Genomic DNA, 18,569 nt, shown 5'->3' with positions numbered 1-18,569 from the left:
GCAGGGGGCGCAGAGGCTGCAGGGCGAGTGGGGAGCAGGGGGTGCAGAGGTGGTGCAGGGGCAGGGCAGGCAGGGGGTGCAGAGGCTGCAGGGCGAGGAGGAGCAGGGCAGGCAGGGGGTGCAGAGGCTGCAGGGTGAGTGGGGAGCAGGGGGCACAGAGGCTGCAGGGGCGGGGGGTGCAGAGGCTGCAGGGTGAGTGGGGAGCAGGGGGCACAGAGGCTGCAGGGGCGGGGGGGTGCAGAGGCTGCAGGGTGAGGAGGAGCAGGGCAGGCAAGGGCATAGGGGCTGCAGGGCAAGTGGGGAGCAGGGAAGCACTTAGCAACCCCCAACAAAGATCAGAGCGGGAGGGGGAATGCAGGGTGCTCAGAGGAGGGGGCAGAGTTGGGGTAGGGACTTTGGGGAAGGGGTTGGAATGGGGGCAGAGAAGGGGTGGGGTTGGGGCGGGGGTGGGGGTGGGGAAGGGGTGGAGTTGGGGCGGGACCGGGGCCCCGTGGAGTGTCCTCTTTTTTAAATGTTTGAATATGGTAACTCTAATTTACCGCAGTGCATAGTGTGTGTAAAATGATACCAAATCAGAATGGTGGTGTTTTTATACTCACTTTGTATGGGGGCAAACTGCACAAGGGGCCGGGCAGTGGTGAACTGGGCCTGATGGGTGAGTTTTCTTTGTACCCTGGAAAGGGGAGAACTGTGTAGTGGAGGGTTGTTGTTGTTGTTTTCTGCTTGTACTCTGGAGACGGGAAGCGGCTGGCTGGGGGAATCCTTCTAAAACCAGATGAAACCCCACATCAAGGGAAGAACAGTATTTGGTTGGTTTGTTTGACCTACCTGCACTACAGGTGAGAGGAAACCCACCTTGCTACCCTTTCCTATAGCTCTGATGGCACTTTAAATGAAGTCCTGCTGCAGATTATCATCACAGGGTTCTCGTTTTGATTCCCATCAGAAAACTCCGCCACTTGCAGGGACAACTACTTGGCCCTAATAATGTCTTTCACTCCGCACTTGAGCATAGTCCCTCACTAGAAGGCCCAGATGATGGCTTACTTAGACTTTGTTTTTTTTCCTTCTTTCCTTTTAAGTTCATTTACGGAATCAAATGCCACAGCTTCCCTATCATTACTGAACAGCGCATCATGGTCAAAGATGGGAGGTTGGAAGATCTAATTCTAAGAGAACTAGCACCTGGGATTACCTCTCACAATTGGCAAACCATTTTACCTCTAATTTGTGACTAGACTCAGCTGTTAGATTGTATCCCTTTACAAGAGGGTTTTTTCTTTACATAGTATTGCAAAAGCTGCCTGACACCATGACCTGCTGGTGATTTCAAAGGGGGTAATAAAGTGAAATAAATACCCATTCAACCGCATTTAGTTATTATGGCCTTGAATCAGTCACTTCATCTCCTTGTGCAATTCAGTTGGAAAGTGAAGTTTAAAAAACAAAAAAACCTATCTGGATACCATATGTTATATCTGAACAAAAGCTATCCTGGGTGGGTACATGTGCAGAAAATGTTTATGGATATTATACTGAATGTAATTAAATGTACCTCTCCATCCTAGTAGGGCTTTTGCAGAGAGTCAGAAAAAGGAGAACTGGGAGCTCTAATTTGTTTGGACTTCTGAAGCACCTGGGATAAATTGCATCCTCAGAGGCTATTCAATAAACTAAGTAGAGTCATAGGAGTGAGAAGTAAAGTACTGTCATGGATCAGTCATTGGTTAAAACAAAGTGCCTGAAGTGTGGTTGTGTACTGAACACCCCTTGGTCACGTAGTGCTATCTCTGATCCTTGTTTCCAGCTACTTAATTGCATGGAAAGGCAGCTAAAAATACATTAAATACCTTCCTAATAGTCCTTTTCCATTGAAGCAACTGCCCTAGTTGCCAAATCGATGTTATTCGATTACTAATGGGAGTGGAGGTGGCTCATGTGATCATAAACAAGAGGGAAGTGTCCATAAGATAATGCCCTTTAAGATGTGCTGCTCACTAGGGAGGGAATTTGAGAGTCCCTGGTAAGATCAGTGATAGAAAATGGACCATTTGTTCCTATTCTTTAGCTAGACATTTGCTAGTTTTGAACCAGCAAAGCTCTTAAAGATGTGCTTAACTTTAAGCACATGAGTAGTCCCATCAAAGTCAAAGAGACTTAAAGTTAAGCATGTGTTTTTGCTGGATCAGAGCCTATATGTAGCTGCAGATTTTCTTGTTATTCATTAGGATAAAAATCGATACGGACTATAAACCGTTGTATTTCAGAACATAAGCTGACCCCTTACTGCCCCGGGTTGGGAAGATGCTGCTTCCTTGCAAGGCCCTGATCCGAAGCCCTTTGAAGAGTTTCATTAGTGCACAATTGTCCATTAAGGGACTCACATCCATAGACTCTTTTCAAAGTGTTTAGAGTAGCAGGAAACAAAGAGTGCAGCCCAATTGCTGCAAAGGGGAAATGTATTATTGAATCATCTTGTCGGTTTAATACTGAAAAGCTGTAATTGACCGAATGCAACCGAGAAGAGGGAGATGAGAAAACGTCAGTGGTGGTTTACTCGTGAGTCATGCTAAGTACTGAGACGCTGCCACTCACATCGTGACTTGTAAAGGGCTACGTGTATGTTAAAACAGAGCGGATGGCAAAGGTGGCTCCTTGCACTGCATCAGGTGTTTCTGCTGTTCATGCAAATGACAGGTCTATACAATTGGAATATGGTGCACCTCAGCCTATTTCTCTTGTAGCGTCTTTGGAGGTTATTTTTAGACTCAAACTCTCATACATGCCCAGTGCCCTCAGGTACAGTGGAGCTTCTTGAGAAAGTATTACATGAACTGGGCTAGCTGAAAGAGCTTGTGGGTTTTTCTCATAGTTACGTAAGTCTTGAAAACTGAAGCATTTTTGTAATTGGTGGGTGGAAGGCAGTTTCCCATTCTGTTCTCTGTTTCATACCACAGCTGCAAAAAAAAAAAAAAAAAAATCTTCGCTTTCTTTAAAAGGGTCTTGTCAATAAATGGAAGCCTCAAGGCTGCAAAACAAATCATGACAAGCATGGAATTCTGCAACTCCACTTCACTTTCTGGAGTGGTTAGGTTGATGGTGACATAGGCAGAAGCAACAAACTCTAGGTCATACCCTGTATCTTCTGAGTTCTCCAGTCTTACTCTACTTCACTGAATCACCGAATCCCACACCTGCTCCTTCTGTGTAATACCAAACAATGAACTGTTAGTAAATGTGACAGAAAAGGCTGAATAATTTAGGGGAAGTGGAGTCTGGTTATCTTGGTGGGAACCTCCCTGATGTGCTGTTAGCAGGTCGGTTTGTCTCGTGTTCACAGGACTCTGTCATCCAAGATGCTCTGTGAGGCTTCTGTTACTCACAAGTCTTCAGTGTCTGGAAGCCCAGATGAAGTTTTCTCAGCAGCAGTCATCCTATTGAAAAGGGAGGAAATCTCACCCTGGCTATTTCTTCATCAGATGCCTTCCAATGTCTTTTATTCCTAATCATATTTCTTTCATAAGTAAAACTTTGACTGAAGGAAGGGCCTTCATATCTTCCTCCCGTTCTTAAGATAAGCACGCCAGCTGCCTCATGTAAGAAAGCATCTGTTTTTAGCTTGCCACCCACGGTCAAGCTATCTTGGCTCATGCAACCTCTAATAACATTCTCCTTAATGCCGTGGACAGAAATTATGAAGGCCTGATGGGCATTGCTGAGAGTTTTAGCTCCATCTTCCCACTTTCCTTGTGTGAGGTGATGGTAGGGTGCCCCAAACTGGCATAGGACGAGGATTCTGATGGATCTGAAATGGAGGATATCCCAAAGGATGTACCTGAGTCATCTCATTTCCCTGATAGAGGACTTTCAGTTCCTATGTAGGAATATCACCAGCATTCTTAGAAGACCTTCACCTCACCAGCTATCTCTGGGGAGCTTGCCTTCATCTTGGCAGAGAAGGACTCTGACTTGATCCCCCACCATGCTCCATCAATGCACTCAGTAACACCCAGGCAATGCCTGAAATTGCATTGCCCTTGCTACCAACTTAGCCAAGTTCTACCACCACTTTGCTGCTAAAGCAAAACTCTGACCTTCAGCCCTAAGGTATATTGAGCAGTGACCTCCCTCCCTTCTGAAGGCATTCCACTCCCAGAAACCTATTGGAAAAGAAATCAGGTCCTTAGCAGAATGACAGGGAGAACTTGTGGTCTCCTCTATGAAAGTGTCTCATAAGTTGTGCCTTGGAACCTTGACCCTTCGTGATCTGATCTCTTATCTCCATGTCTTAGAGCAAAGCTCCCCCCGAATCTATACCTGCAGGACAGCCATTCTCACAGTTGTAAGGAGTACCCTCTGGACATGTTCTTGAACTCCAGTTAAACTGATGGTAAATGTCTTTAGCAAAGTTGGAAATGGAGAACTTTTATTCCAAAATAAGTGTCTACATCCAGACGTGCACTGAAATAACAAAGTATGTGAATTAAAACTGATAGAGGCCTTGTCTTCACTATGGAAAAATAGGTGTATTCTTAACTCCACTTAGCTAACATGAGGTAAAGTCCTAGTGATGACAAGGCTCTTTGTAATTTTCACAGGAGTTAGCAGGTCAAGTTAAAGCCTGTCTGTCTTTATTCCGATCTGCTGACTTGTGTGAGATTTTTCTAATGTAGCCAGGGCCAGATTTATTTCAGTGCAAGGTTTGTGTGTTTTGTGCATCTCCCCCCTCTCCCCCCCGCCCTCCACCCCAAGCACCTCAGAAGCAAAAAACACTGTGCATTGCTACAGGATTCTAAATCTACCCCTCCCTTTCCCAAATTTCCCAGCAGGCTTAATCCAACAAACACTGAATAATACTATGTAAAACCTCCACATGACAAGTTATCTGTGCCTGTAGGATGTGGAAACTTTGTTGGCAAATTTATTCTCATTACCTTTCCCTGGTATATCCCAAAGGTTGTCCCATTGCTTGTACAAAAACAAAAAAAAACCCCGGAGCAACACTTCATCATATTGTCTGTTCTCTTTTCCCCCCCCCCCCCCCCCGATCGCCTTTGTCCAGATGTTAATCAACCCCCTCAAAGAATTCCAATAGATTGGTGAGGCATGATTTCCCTTTACAAAAGCTGTGTTGACTCTTCCCCCACACATTGCTTTTATCTATATTGGGATGGCCAAACTTACTGATCTTCCGAGCCGTATATGACAATCATCAGAAGTTCGAGAGCCGGGGCACATCTTCCGGGGCTTGGGGCTTCAGTCCCACGGGAGGTGCCTGATGGGGCTTGGGGCGTCAGTTCCACTCCTGTTGAAGCTCTGAGACCCCCTTCTACTCCCCGCTGGGCAGAAGCCCCTACCCCACCACCCCACTGCAAGGCAGAGGTCCCGAGCTCCCCCACCACTAGTCAGGTAGGTGGAGAATGTGGGGAGGGTGTGTGGGGCTCTGCAAGCCACACTTTAATGGTAAAAGAGTCACATGTGGTTCGCGAGCTGTGGTTTGGCCACCCCGATCTATGTATCTAGTAATATTTCTGTTCTTTAATATAGTTTCAATCAATTTGCCTGGATTGCGTCTGGAGTCTTTTTTTTTTTTTTTTTTAATTTTTTTTTTTAATTTAGTGTCACAGTAGCTATGTGCCAGGCATCTGGTACAGAGGCTGATTTAAGCGATAGGTTACGTACCACAGTTCTGAAATTTCATATCTGAGTTGCTTCAGAACTCTTCGGTTACTACCATGTGATCCTGCTGACTTATTACTGTTTAGTTTATCAATTTGTTCCAAAACCTCCTCTACTGACCTCAATCTAGGACAGTTCTTCAGATTTGTCACCTAAAAAGAATGGCTCAGGTTTGGGAATTTCCATCACATCCTCTGCAGTGAAGATCAATGCATTTAGCTTCTCCACAATGGCCTTGTCTTTCTTGAGTATTCCTTTAGCACCTCGCTCATCCAGTAGCCCAACTGATTGTTGCAGTGTTCCTGCTTCTGATGTACTTAAAAACGTTTCTGCTGTTTAGTTTTTGCGTCTTTTGCTAATTGCTCTTCAAATTCTTTTTTGGTCTGCCTAATTCTACTTTTACACTTGACTTACCAGAGTTTGTTCCTTTCTATTTTCCTCAATAGGATTTTACATCCAATTTTTAAAGGATGCCCTTTTTGTCTCTCTTTTTACTCCGTTTAGCCATGGTGGTGTGTTTTTTCGTTTGTTTGTTTTGTTTGTTTGTTTGTTTTGGGGGGTTTTTTTGGTCCTTTTTTATTTGGGGTATACTTTTAATTTGACCCTCTATGGTGTTTTTTAAAACATTTCCATACAGCTTGCAGGGATTTCACTCTTGTAACTGTTCCTTTTAAACTTCTGTTTAACTAGCCTAATGTTTTGTAGTTTCCTTTTTTGAAGTTAAATGCTAGTGTGGTGGGTTTCTTTGGTGTTTTCTTCCTTATAAGGATGTTAAATTGAATTACATTATGGTCACTATTACTGAGTGGTTCAGCTCTAGTCACCTCTTGGACCAGACCCTGTGTGCCACTTAGGACTAAATCAAGAATTGCCCCTCCCCTTCTGGGTTCCAGGACTAGCTTGCTGCTCTAAGAAGCAGTCATTTATGGTGTCTAGAAATTTTATCTCTGCATCCCAATGTGAGGTGACATGTACCGTCAATATGGGGATAGCTGAAATCCCCCATTATTATTATTATTGGGTTTTCGTGCATGTGTGTTGTTTTTGTAGCCACTCTAATTTTTTTGAGAATTTCACAGTCACCATCACCATCCTGGTCAGGTGGTCAGTAGTATATTCCTAATGCTATACTCTTCTTATTCAAGCATGGAATTTCTATCCATAGAGATTCTATGGTACAATTTAACTTAAGATTTTTATTATATTTGACTCTCTGCTTTCTTTCACATACAGTGCCACTCCCCTACCAGCACGATCTACTCTCATTCCTATGTATTTTGTACCCTCTTATTACCATGTCCCATTGACTATCATTGTGCACCTAGTGAAGTGGCACATGAAGGAAAGCCTCCCTCGAGTTGACTGATGAAAGCTAATCTCCCTGGCAAATCGCCACCAGTATCAACTTCATGGTCTCCATCTTGAATCTGGTCCTCCTTAGGAACTTGTTCAGGTGTGAAGTCCAACACTGCTCTAGTCTCCCTGGATCTCTTGGGTACCAGAAATAAGATTGAGTAATGGCTGGAAAACATCTCCTCCGCCTCCGGAACTCTCTCTACTATATCTATTTGCAAATGATTGTCTGTGGCCTTCTGCATCTTCTGCAGATTTGAGTGGAGAAGGGAGAAAAGGATGATTCGGACTCTTTGAAAAGTTTGCCATTCCTTTGTCGAACCACATCCAGGACCCATCTATCCACCATTGAGAGAGGCCACTGGTCCTTGCATTTTAATATCCTCCCCTTCCCCCTGTCCCCTGGGAGTTGTTTGTTGGACCTCTCCTGACTGCAGTCAGGGGTTACTCCTAGTATTGGAATTTGCACTGAGGAAAGAAGATCTCTTCTCTTTCTGGCTTAGACGTGTTTCATCTGCTTTTGCTGTAGCCTCGCTTTCTGTGCTTCGGGATGTAGCCGTGAAAAGGATACTTCAGCCTGTAGTAAGGCTGGCTATCCCTTTTCTCGCTCGCCTTTCTAGAAGGACTGACTCACACCTGGTTAAAGCAGGCAGATAAATTTAGTCAGAAATAAGTGGTGGGCCAGGGGGCCCCTTGCCGCCTGCTTGTTCCTCCACCTCTGGGCTGCTCTCCCTCTCAGCCCTCCAAGTCCCTCCACGGAACTTGGTTGACCCTCAGTGAGCAGGGACCTGTTAGCCTGGCAGCTGTGGAATGGCTGAGTGCAGCTTAAGTGGGGTCTGGTTAGCCTAGCCCTTTCCACCCCCTTCCTGCCAACCTTTCTCTTCCTCGGATTGCCCGCGAAGTGTTCTGCCAGAGGGGCCTGCCCAGACATGCTAGGCTCCAAGCTGCCAAGGACCTCCGTATCCAAAGGGGTTTCCAGCAACCCAGCTGCAGAGCTCCCCCCGCCCCCCCCCCCCCGGGGCTAAACAGCCCAGTACTGCTTTGAATCCTGCTTGGTTGTTTTGTTTCCTTGCTGCCCTGAGCAGGAGGTCTGGGAGGTCCATGCATAATTCCCGACTTCCTAAGGGATCGAGACCGAACTGCCCAGCAGGGAAAGGGCAGGGGGAGGGGAGGAGATGATGAGATCTGTGCTATGCAGGGCCGGTGCTACCATTAAGGCGAACTAGGCGGTTGCCTAGGGTGCCAAGATTTGGGGGCGCCAAAAAGCGGTGCCCCCAATTTTTTTTTTTTTTTACAGCATTCCTACGCCCCCTCCCCTGGTCGCTGCTCCACTTCTCCCGCCTCCCAGGCTTGCAGCGCCAATCAGCTGTTTGGTGCCGCAAGCCTGGGAGGGAGGAGAATTAGAGCGGGGGCGGCGTGCTCGGGGAGGAGGCGGAGCAGAGGTGAGCTGGGGTGGGGAGCTGCCGCATGGCTACCCGGTGGGGAGCTGCTGTGGGGGGGGGAGGGTGTCTCAGGGCGGGGGGGGGGGGGGGGGAGCTGCCGCAGGGCTGGCGGGAGGGGCACAAGGTGGAAGTTTCGCCTAGGGCGCGAAACTTTCTTGCACCGGCCCTGCTTCTATGCCACTCCTTGCTCAGTCTGGGGTGGATTCGGCCGCTCCTGCTTATGGTTTTCCCCACACCAGACCACTGTCCTCTGGTGCAGGCGCCTCTGGTGGTTGGCTGACTCTCTTCGTTTTCCCATCATCCTTTGAGACAGCCGCAACCTGGTTGTCAGACTCCCCACAGGTGGGGAATGCCTGTGGAGCTGAGGCTTGGGTCAGAGAAGGGGGGCAAAGCAAATCCTCCCCTGTCCTAGCGGATGAGAAAGCCGGAGTGCATAAACCTCTCCTCCTGCACCTTCTGGCAGGGGAACAGAGTGGAAGGGACACAGCCTTGGTCTCCTCTTTAGACCTTTCTCCACCATCCAGGGGTGTGGGCTGCACTGTGGTAACTCCAGTCAGGAGAGACACAGCCTCTTACCCTCCCCCCCTTTTTAGGGTGACCAATATGTCCAAATTAGACCAAATGTTATCCACATTACTAATTAACGCTCTGCCTATCGCAGTAGGTGCTGGATTCCACTACCCTGCCAGTAGCTACCTGAGGCAGAACAAAACCAAGGGGGTGTCTGAAAGGTGGGGGGTAGTCTTTCATCAGCCATCCAGGCAGCTTTGATTCTGTCCCCTACAGCTACAGACAGGCAATGACCCACGCCAAGGACCTGTGGCTCTGGCCCTGAGATAGCATTTGAAAATTATTATTTCCTGTTCATTGTAGCATTCGCCCTTTTTGCAAATGTCGATTCTTCCTCTGCCGCCCTATCCCTGTATTTCCAAGGGGGGAGCATAGAGTCCGTTTGGATGATGACTGTTTCGTTAACAACAACTCACATTTCTTTTAGGGCCTGATTTTTTTTCAGAAGTGCTGAACCCCCACAAACCCTGGCTGAAGTCAGTGGCTCTCCTGTGAACCTCAGTCCTTTTTATCTTTGGAGGCATGAAATATATTGCGTCTGCTCCTCATTGGAACAACATCCGTTTACACCGCCTGAGGATCTGGCCTATTCTTTCTTTTGGCCCAGCCTCATCAATTAGTGTCCCACACAATTCTCTGTTTGCTAGTTCATTGCCTCTGCAGAAGAAGCACAAAACATGGGGCTATTGTAGGGTCTGCAAAACTGGTAGTTTGTGTATGTTGTTTAGTTCTTGGCAGTAATGTATGTAATGTATCCGATCAGGGGTTCTGAAACTTCAGTGCACTGCGACCCCCTTCTGACAATAAAAATTATTACATGACCCCAGGAGGGGGGACCAAAGCCTGAGCCTGCCCCAGTCTCACCGCCCCGGGGTGGGGGGGAGGCCTGTACCTGAGTCCCACCACTCATGGCCAAAGCCGAAGCCCTCGGACATTGGCTTCTGCCAAGGGCAGTGCGGCTCAGACTTCAGCCCCGGGCCCCAGCAAGTCTAAACCAGCCCTGGTGACCCCATTAAAACAGGGTCGCAACCCACTTTGGAGTCCCGACCCCCAGTTTGAGAACCGCTGTTTTGGGTTATAATACATTCTTGACAGGTCAGAAATTGAGTTTTAGGACTTGACATTGACTCTTTAAAGTATTTACCGCCTACATTTATGTGTGTGTATTTCTGCTTTCAGGGCAATGTCTGCTGTGTGGCTACACGTTGGACAATGTGGCAATCAGATTGGCGAGGAGTGGTGGCAGATCCTAACCAGGGAGAATGTGCCGCATGCAGAGGCTGATCGGTATGGTAACTCTGCAGTTCTAAGGAGGGAACCAGTTTTAAGCTACTGCTAGTACTTGGAGTCAAATGGGTTAAGTGATCCATCCCTGCTCTTAACAGAGGGCAATCGTAGGAGTTCTTCTGCAGTCTCTGTGCAGCTGGCAGTCCTATCACAAGGCCTCATGCGGCCTTGCGGAGTGCTCCTAGCTTTATATTTCTGATAACAATAAGATCGTTGTTCCAGTTCACTTTCCACAGACCATTTTAAACACAAGCACGCTGCAAGATGGGGCAGAGGGATTAATGCTGTTGATCAAAACCTTCCCTTGCTGGCCTCCGATCAAAGGCAGGCATTCCCTCTGCCAGCATGTTTGAGCCAAGGGAAGGGTATGTAAAACTCTGGGTTTAGAGTCTAAAATTCCAATATAGATATGAACAAACGTAACTGTTTCTACCCTTGAAACTGCCCTGAGAATACCCCTGGAACTGCACTGAGCACTCCTGGGGGAATTCTGTGCCACTGCACATGTGCAGAATTTATGTCTCCCGCAGATTTCTTTGCTTCCCTGCAGAAAAATGACTTTCTCATGGGGAAGCAAAGGGGAGCCACAAGAGCAGTCATGCGACCCTCCCCAACAGTATGTTTTGGGTGCCCAGAGAAGCTGGCAAAGAGGTAAATCACTGTGGGGCAGGGGGTGGGACTGGGGAAGACCCAGCTGGTGGCTCCTACCCTGCGCCAGGCACAGCTGCTAGTCCCAGCTGGGCTGGGGAGGACGGGACTTCCTCTTCCCCTGCACAGCATCCAGGACCGTGTCAGACCCACCCCCAGACTTCTCCCCCAGCAGCAGGAAGCTCTGCAAACTTCCCCCCCCCCAGCTTCCTGCACCCATCACTCCTCAGCTGCCGGGGGAGGGATCCCTGTACAGGGAGCTGTTTCCCCCCATGCATCCAGACCCCCTCAGACCCTTCCACCGAGCCTCACCCCCCTGCACTCAGAACCCCCATTCCCAAGGAGCCTCACTCCCCCTACACCTCAACCACCCCGACAAGCCACCCTCACCCAGATCTTCCCCCCACTGAGCCCCAGTCCCTCAGCATCTGGACTCCCCCTGAGCCCCCCACACCCAGACCCCCCTGCCGAGTTCTATCCGCCTCACACCCAGACACACACACACACACCCCGCTGAACCCCAACCACCTTCACCTGGACCTCTGCAGAGTCCCCTTGCACCCAGAACCCCCCAACAAGGCTCTGTGCATCCAGATCCCCCCGCACCCAGATCCCCCACTGAGCCGCCCGCACCCAGATTGCCCCACACAAAACGCTCTCAACCCACACCTGGATCCCCCTCACTAAGCCCCTCCACACTTGGATCCTGCCTTGCTGAGCCTGCCTGCCCACACCTGGTGCACCTGGCACAGGGGCAGGCCCTGGGGTGTTTCTGGGGCAGGCCCAGTCCTTGTGCTGTGTCAGGGTTGGGTGCAGCCTCACCGCTGAGTCCGTGTCCCAGGGCGGGAGCTGCAGAGTGATCTCCCACCTCTGTGCAGCCAGTGGCCGGTGCTCCCCAATGCCATGCTGGAGCCTCCACATTTATTTAACAAATAAACTTTGCTGAATTTTTAATTTTTTGGTGCAGAATTTTTAATTCTTTGGCGCAGAATGCCCTCAGGAGTAACTGAGAAGTAACAGCTGCCTAGAAAAGAGAGCTGGAGAAGATCTAGTAGGTCATGCAGCCCATCTTCCCAGGGCAGTGCAGGACTGTTCCCTGAGTTCCGGAAGGATTTGCTGTGGGGATCAGAGTTGTTGGGAGCCCCCTTGCAGTGTATTTACCCAGTCGCCTTCAGGAATGGATGCTCTTGAACTCCTGTGCTGAGCCCCCTGCTAGGTGGAGTCTGGATCAGGCTTCAGGGAAGAGGGCTTCCCATACACACAGCTCGTGTCCTTTTCAGATATCCGTTCTGCTCCCCCGATGGAAAGCTAAGTGCTATCTGCGTGGACAGCGAACCCAAAGTGGTGAGGAAGCTGCAGAAACAAGTCAAGAGCGGGTAGGAGAACAGGGGCTTGTCTCATTGGTTTGAAACCCAGGCTGAATGCGCAGCGCACAGCTGCCTTTCCTGCCCCCCCTTTAGGATTATGTGTGCCTGGTGGGAGCATAGAGGTTGCAAAGAGCTGGATTGCATCTTCCAGCCACACACACACACACACACACACACACACACACACACCCCTTGTAGATCCCTGGGGCAAGGAGCCAAGGGGAGTCTAGGCCTCTGTTTGCTTCCCCCTGCCTCCCAAGAGAATCTTCTGGAATTCCCCTTGTCAAGTTGGAAAAACTGCTCAAGAGTCGTGTGTGAAATGCTCAGTGTGACTGTCCTCTGCACAGACTAGCTCCTAACTCCTCTCTCAGCTCTTTCAGGAAGAACAATCTTATCGTGGGGAAGCGAGGAAGAGGCAACAACTGGGCTTATGGTGAGTGTCCATCTTTCAGTGCCCCCTAGATGAACTGTTCTGGGTGTGGACGATGTCCATCAAGGTTTGAAAAAAAATATGTATTTGCAGTGCAGCGCTTAGCCACCTGCTCCCTGCGGAAAGGCAGCTCCTCCCTCACACCTGCGGTGTACGTGTGCCATTGTGCTCTGCTGGAAGCAATGGCAAGGAAAGTTATGCCTCTCTCGTTATCACTCAACAGACTCGGCTGCTGTTGTACAGAGACCACAGCCTATCAGTGTTGTCTCATTGCTTCCTTGTACTCCCATGTCATCTGTCTGTGTCGATCTCTTGTCTTGTACTTCAGTTGTGAGCTCCTTTTGTCAGTGACTGTCTTCTTGTTCTGTTTGTATGGTGCCTACCACAATGGGGTCTTGGTCCATGGCTGGAGCTCCTACATGTTATGATGATAAGACTGTAAAAGCCTCACTGCTACTGCTAGCTAATGGAAATTCTCCTTTAGCTCTCTGATAAAATGACAATCATCCCACATCCTCCATCAGCAAAACAAGACGGGTGAGATCCTCAACCAGTATCAGTTAGCACTGCTCCAGTGATGACTATTACTAAGATGTCTCTCTCCCTAGTCTTGTATTATCCAGTGTGTAGCACTGTTTGGCTTTAATAATGTCACAGATCCACAGGGCCCAGTCTAGGCCCCAGCCTGTCCCCAGTCCCTTGGGAGTGACCCCTCTTGTGTGCTGGGCCCCAAGAACCTACACCGTTCCACAGGGCAGGCCTGTGACCTCCAGGACTCCAAAACTGGGTCTTCAAGTGCCAACCAACCATGCCCCTCTCCATGGCTCCCTCCAGCAAAGCCAGACTCCAGCCGTGGGCTTGTCCTGTACCCCTTCCATGCTCCCAGTGAGTATTTGCGGGGACACCAGGCAGCCTCTTCAGAACCAGTCACGCTGTATTAGTCCCCTGGCCTACAGACTCTGAAAGTCCTTAGGTCAGCCTAGAGAAGCGAAGGCTAAGGCAGCATCAGGCTCTTCCAGGCAAGCTGCTGCAGAATCCATTTTTGCCCTGTCTCTTTCTCTCTGTTTTGTCTCTGTTTCCTGCTGTGCACGCGGTATTTCTGTGAGCTCAGCTCTTTACGCAGTCACCTGACACTGTTTTCTCCCTTTGTTCTCCCACTTGGGGGGCAGGGGGGCTTTGCTCTGCTTCCTGGGGGGATGGGCAGGGGGAGACTCTGCTTCTGCTTGGCCGTGGTCACTACATGTGATTGTTCTGGCTCTTGGGGTTTCCATTCCCTCTTTGGATCCTCCATTCCCCTGTGCCGATTTTGTTCAGTTTATTATGACTCTAGTTTCCAACCAGAATGCTGGGTCAACACTTCATCCCTTCCCTTTGCACTCAGCGCATGGCAATGCAAAGCCCATAGGGAAACTGAGGCACACCTAGGCATCAAAAATATTCCCACCATGCCCCCATCCATCACAAACAGTAATAAAAAGGCCCTTTTCGGCCCACAGACAAAGCAGCCCTTCCTCTACCTCCTTGGAAGTTGCTTTTCCTCTCTTGCCCACAATTCACAGAGCGCCCCCCCTTTTTTAATTGCAAGCCTCCGTATTGGGCTTTCAGCCCCCTTGCCCCACCCATCTCCACCTACAGATCTGCGGTCAAAGCTAGCCCCTTCCCTGCTCGTGTCCCAGTATCCTGGCAGCCCTGTGTTTTGGGAGGGATGGTCTTCTGTTCTGTCCCTGGAGCTGCATGGCCGCGGTAGAGCAGATGCTCTTGATGCGTGCACACAGGACCTGGATTCGCCACGCTAGGAGGTAGCTGGAGCTGAACCTCCTGAACATGTGGAAATAAATTAGGGTGACCAGATGTCCCAATTTTATAGGGACAGTCCCGATTTTTGGGTCTTTTTCTTATATAGGCTCCTATTACCCCCACCCCCATCCCGATTTTTCACACTTGCTGTCTGGTTGCCCTAAAATCCATCTGCTCACACTGAGTGTTGCTTGGTGCATGCCAATAGGGGTGGGAGGCCAGGGTGGCTTTAGGCTCCCCTGATCCAGGTGCCAGTGCACCCGTGTGTGTAAACTCCTGGTGTAAACCAGAGAAGCCTGAAGTGGTGTGTATGCGCTGTCTGGCCTTCACTCATCCTGAATTGGAAACAGCTGTTGCTCTGCTGAGATTAGTTTAGACCCAGTGACATGCAGAAGGATTCAGATGCAGACGATATGCCCTCAATGCAGAGATGAATGAGGTGTTGAATCCTAAAAAAAACCCCTTAAGTCGTGTGACCCTGCAGCATGGATCTGTCTGAGTGCCGATGGCTGAGATGAGCTCACCTTGGCCTCTAAATGGTTTAATGTTGACAGGATACCATGGCCTGCACTCAGCCAACGAGAAGAACCTCCTAGAAAGGACAATGGAGAGTCTGCGGAAGGAGGTCGAGCGCAGAGACTGTTACTGTGGGACGATGCTTTTCCATAGCCTCAGTGGTGGTACAGGAGCTGGTGTGTAGGGACTTTGCCCTTGCAATTGGTTTTATGTGGCAGGTGCTCGGATACTTCATGGATGGAGGGCTAGGTAGATGTTGTGATGGGAAAACAAGAGAACTTATATTTTTTCAGGAGGTCCCCCCAGGTTATTTCACATTTCCCTCCATGTGCACCATACAAACTTCCTTCCAACCAGAAGCCTGCTTTCCACAGGTGCAATCCGGGGGAGATGGCAGGTAACTGTGAAGCAAATTTAGCTGGATCACATTTTCACTGTTACTCTTGTGACGTTTCATTGTTACTTGCAGTGTATTTGGTACTCTGTTCCTTTCATGAAAGTGGTTTTCCAAAGGACTCTGCCATACAAAGCAAGCAAACCCACCCACCCCGCCCACAAGCTGATGCTGCATACGTGTACCTAAGGTGGTAGAAGAAAAATGGTATTAATTAGAATGAATAACTGGAGAAATATTAGGTAAACCCTAACAATTAGGCAAGCACTCATGGGGGCAGAGTTAAGGTTGTACATGTAACTGTCACTTCCTGGAGGTTGAGTGTTTAACAGGCAATGTTAACATTTTTAACATAGTTTATTGATGGAATTTCTAAGGTTTTTTTTATTTACAGAAAAAGGATAGGGAAAAAAACTATAATATGGAGATACTTGGTTAGGCCATTCTGATGGTTTCTATCTCCTTATGAGGTCCTGTGCAGCAGTTGCAAGAGGTGCAGTGAAGAAGGCAGGAACTCCGATAGAGCCTGCCTCATTTGCTGAGGGCTTTCACTACATTTTTTTTTCTCTGCACAGCTCAGTGAGTTTGACATTTGTGCGCAGCTTAATCTGCCTCTGTGAGATCAGCTAGAGGATGTTTCAAGAATTTTTTTCTAATGAGGAAAGTATATTTTTCCCACTCTCCTCTCACTCAAAAGTGGCCTGACCATTATTGGTCAAACTTGCCAGAAAAATTCACTGCCAGGAAGAGAACAATCCTGGAAGATTTCAGCAGGAAAGGTGCAAGTTCCTGAAAGTCCTGTTTATACACACACCCACAACTGAAAACAGGGGGTTAGAATGGAAATGCTTATGCCACCTTAACTATAATAGTTGCTACTATTCTAATATACACTCAGCTCTTAACTAGCACCATGCATTGAGCACCTCCTTGTGGCCACCTGTGGGTATTATTATTGCACATAGAGACCCCAATCCGAATCTGGGCCTGCTGGGCTAGGCACTGACCCCAAACAGCTTACAGTCCAAACAGACAAGGCAAAGGAAGGGTGGCAGGGAAACTGAGGCACAGAGCTGAATTGACTGGCTTGGGGTTACACAGTGGGTTAGTGGCTGAGCTGGGACTAGCATCCAGGGCTCCTGGCTCCCAGTTCCCATTGGAACACACTGCCTCTCAGGCACGTATGGATGAGACCAGTATCGTGATTGCTAGAGCTCTCTGCCCTAGGCCAGGCCGATCACGTTTATGAACAGGTTTGGGGGCTTTTTCCCACGTAGGCCTCGGTTCCCGGCTGTGTGAAGCGATCCGAGACGAGAACTCCCTGGGTCAGATCCTGACGGTGACGGTAGCCCCGCACCAGGCTGGCGAGAGCCCTCTACAGCACTACAACTCCTTGCTGTGCCTTTCGTGGCTCCAGCGGTACGTTCCTGGGGGCCGTGGGAGTTGGGCCGTGACAATAGGTCAGCAGCAAATGGTGGTGCTACGAGCCGGACGCTGATCACCATTCACTAGGGTGGTTCCCGCAGTGTGGAGCAAAAGCCCGCTCTCTGCTCCCAAAGAGCTCGATGTCTGAGAAATACAGAATACAAGACCTATTGCCTAGTAGGCAACTATGGAATAACCTACACTAAGTTACCCTGCTTTTCCTGGCAGGCGCTCTCGATGACTGGCTGTCACGGCTGGGCAGTCTGATCTGGGGGTGGAGCAGCCGGCAGGCTGGGTCTGCATACCAGGAGATCAGAGTCCGAGATGGGCCAGAGGGCACGCTGGGAGTGAGGGTCAGGGTACCAGGAGGTCAGAGTCAGACAGCAGGAGCAGGTAGCGCAGGGCAGGCCGGCTATCCTAAGCAGGGAAAACCCAGTTACACAGACAACTTCCTGTTCCTCTGCTTGGTTTAAACAGTGGCAGGGGACCAATCAGGACCCTCAGGGTTTTGCCAGTCAGAGCTCAGACCGGGAGTCCTCTGCCAAAGTTGAGTTTCAAGTTATGGCAACTCCTAGCAGATCATGGGGTGGTAGGTTGGAACGTAGTGGCTTCTAAGGGCCCTGTGGACCAGGGTTTGAGACCTGCAGCCCCTGATACTGGAGTGACTGGTATGATTAGATGAAGGAAGTTTTGGGCAAAGACTGGGCAAGGGAAGTTTTGGCACTACTACTGAGATGGGGGGATGGTCGCAGGTATAAGGCACTGGCCTGGCACTTAGGAGAGCTGAGTTCAGTTCCCCCATCTCCTACGGATTGCCTGGGTGGCCTTGGGCAAGTCACATCGTCTGTCACACCACTTTTCCCCAGCCCTTTGTCCTGCCTCTTTAGCTTTCAAGCAGGGGCTGTCTCTCGCTGTGTGTCTGTACAGCGCCTAGCACAATGAGGCCCTGATCTCGGCTGGGACCCATAAGCACTCCACTAATACAAACGAATGGGGTTTCACTCACATGGTCATCTGATGTAGCCCCAGAATGAGCTGTGAGGACTTGCTCAGTCCTGATCCAGGCAGAAGTTCCACTAACTTCCGTGAGATTCCTGCCTAAGGACTTGTGGCTGAGATCCTAACTCCAAAGGAACAATGACTCCATTTTATGTCTGTCTAGACATGTCGACGGCGTCCTCCTGTTCCAGAACGATGCCGTGCTGAGGAGGACGGCAGCCCTGCTTGGGAAGAAAGCGCCAGTGTCTGACATGCAGCCTCAGGTCTCCCTCTCCGCCATGAACACCTACGTCGCTTCCTGCCTTGCTGGGCTGTTTTACCCGCTCAAGGCTTTCACGACAGGAAGGTGAACCGAGCAGATATTTGTCTTCTTTCCAACAGCTGTTGGTGCTCTGCAGATGACACTAGACGTACTGCAGTCCTCAGCTGGTATAAATTGGCATAACTCTTATCAGTTACAACAGAGCTGTGCCAGTATTCACCATCGGAGGATCTGGCCCATAAAATCTAGTGCATAGAAAGCTTTAGTCGAATCTTTTGGCATGGAGGCAGAGGCGCCGACTTCTTCTGGCGCCGGTGGGTGCTCAACCCTCCTCTGCCCCTAGCCCTGCCCTGATTCCACCCCTGCCCCGCCCCCATTCCAACCCCTTCCCCAAATCCCT

The 18,569-nt window shown here is 49.5% G+C and overlaps 1 protein-coding gene across 1 annotated transcript in view; it reads left to right on the top strand.

Annotated features, from left to right (window-relative positions):
* The window catches only part of LOC117873936 (tubulin delta chain-like), a 46,410-nt gene that overhangs the window by 18,959 nt on the left and 8,882 nt on the right, over positions 1–18,569 (top strand). The window contains 6 exon segments of the mRNA XM_034763840.1: positions 10,224–10,331; positions 12,260–12,355; positions 12,718–12,779; positions 15,128–15,265; positions 16,761–16,902; positions 18,071–18,253. Of these exon segments, the coding sequence (XP_034619731.1) occupies positions 10,228–10,331; positions 12,260–12,355; positions 12,718–12,779; positions 15,128–15,265; positions 16,761–16,902; positions 18,071–18,253 (725 nt within the window). The 5' untranslated portion in view covers positions 10,224–10,227.

This window comes from Trachemys scripta, chromosome 2 (genome assembly GCF_013100865.1).
Source record: "Trachemys scripta elegans isolate TJP31775 chromosome 2, CAS_Tse_1.0, whole genome shotgun sequence".
NCBI classification, from domain to species: Eukaryota; Metazoa; Chordata; order Testudines; family Emydidae; genus Trachemys; species Trachemys scripta.
This window is presented reverse-complemented; position numbering and strand designations above follow the sequence as displayed.